The sequence below is a fragment of the Abramis brama genome (genome assembly GCF_963993115.1).
Source record: "Abramis brama genome assembly, chromosome: 16".
NCBI lineage: Eukaryota > Metazoa > Chordata > Actinopteri > Cypriniformes > Leuciscidae > Abramis > Abramis brama.
The window spans coordinates 37,116,789-37,118,296 of NC_139978.1; the positions used below are offsets into that span (position 1 = coordinate 37,116,789).

The 1,508-nt window shown below is 41.0% G+C and overlaps 1 protein-coding gene across 1 annotated transcript in view; it reads right to left on the reverse strand.

Annotated features, from left to right (window-relative positions):
- Positions 1-596: 596 nt before the first annotated feature.
- The window catches only part of sncaip (synuclein, alpha interacting protein), a 13,624-nt gene continuing 12,712 nt past the window's right edge, over positions 597-1,508 (reverse strand). Inside the window, exon 10 of the mRNA XM_084086664.1 lies at positions 597-1,508. This exon is cut by the window's right edge and continues 256 nt beyond it. Coding sequence (XP_083942790.1) covers positions 1,101-1,508 — 408 coding nt within the window. The 3' untranslated portion in view covers positions 597-1,100.

Genomic DNA, 1,508 nt, shown 5'->3' on the forward strand with positions numbered 1-1,508 from the left:
TCTACTTCATCAGTTTAACATCACACATCTGCACTTCATGGAATACTCTTCTTTCAGGAGCATTAAACCTGTGGTTCATCGTTCAACACTACAGGGAATCGACTCGCTTCTGGCTCACGAACCGATTCATATTTGAGGGAATATTATCCATGTCGCACAATAATTCATCATCTGCAAACAATGATCTTTAAGAAAACATGAGCTTCTTCCTCAGTGTTTCTGTCTCGTTTTCCAGCACAAATATCTGAACATTCTTAAATCAAGATACATTTACTGGAGAAGAAGCAAAATGAAGTGAGTTTGAGCTTATAGAAGAACAAATATCTGACAATGGAGTCATTGTCAGATATTTGTTCTTGTTTTAAGCACAAACTCACTTCATTTTGATTCATTGTTCATTAAACAAAACATCTTGACATAATTTTGCTTCTCCAGTAAATGCATCTTGATTTATTTGTGCTCTTATTTGAGAGAAATAACGAGGAAGAACATCACGTCTGCATTGTGAATATTAATGCACTCTGAATGTTTACGTAAATAGTCGTAAATTCATTTACAGAATGTTTCCGTCCTCATTTGATAACATTAAATCACTGTAATGATTGAAAACATCTTTATTTTAACCTCCAAAAGTCGTTACAATGATTCCAATAATATCATATTTCTTGCATTCAAACATAACAGTTAAATTATAAATCCATACATTAACTCAAAACAAGACAGATTACATATAAACGTATTTGAGTTATGAAAACAATCTGAATCTGAAGGTGCAGCACTGAATCACTCCTGGAATAAAGAACATGATTCGTTCGTCCGTTCGTTCGTTCGTTGCTTCTGTTTGATTATTGAGTCTGTACAAAATCACAGTATTGAAAAATGACTTGTAAAACTTATTGAACGAACGTTTTATTAACGTTACTGTAAGAACGTTTGTTCATAACTTTGCCACAACGTTCCCCGTGATTCCCGTCAGCAGTTCTTACTGAAAAACTCTACAAAACGCATGTAAGAAAGTGTGACGGCAAATAGTGTTGAAAAAGATTCATTGATCGACAGCTTGATTTGCATCGAGCGAATGCACCGGAACATCGGCTGATCTACACAGCACTCGTCTTGCTTTTGCTCTTGGATTCGCTCTTCTTCCCGCTCGGACTGTTGTTGTTGTTGCTGTTCTGGTTTCCGCTGAGAGTCTCCATGATGGAGCGGAACGTCCCGAACGCTCGTTTCCCAGACTCCGCCTTCTCTTTGGTGGGCGGGGCTTTAGCGTCGTGTTTACGCGGCGGCTCGTCGAACGTGACTCTCAGCTTCAGGTTCTGCGAGGTCTTTCTTCGAGACGATGGGGATTTGAGGGCGCTTTTGGGACTCGTGGCGATCTTCTGTCCGTCGGGAAACTCTCTGGTGTCGGGATCGCTCTGGTCTGACGACGGCGACGGGTTGTAAGCGTCCACGGATTTGGAAGTCGTGAGCTTGCGCTCCTCGGGCTCGGCGATGGGAAGTTGGGTCGG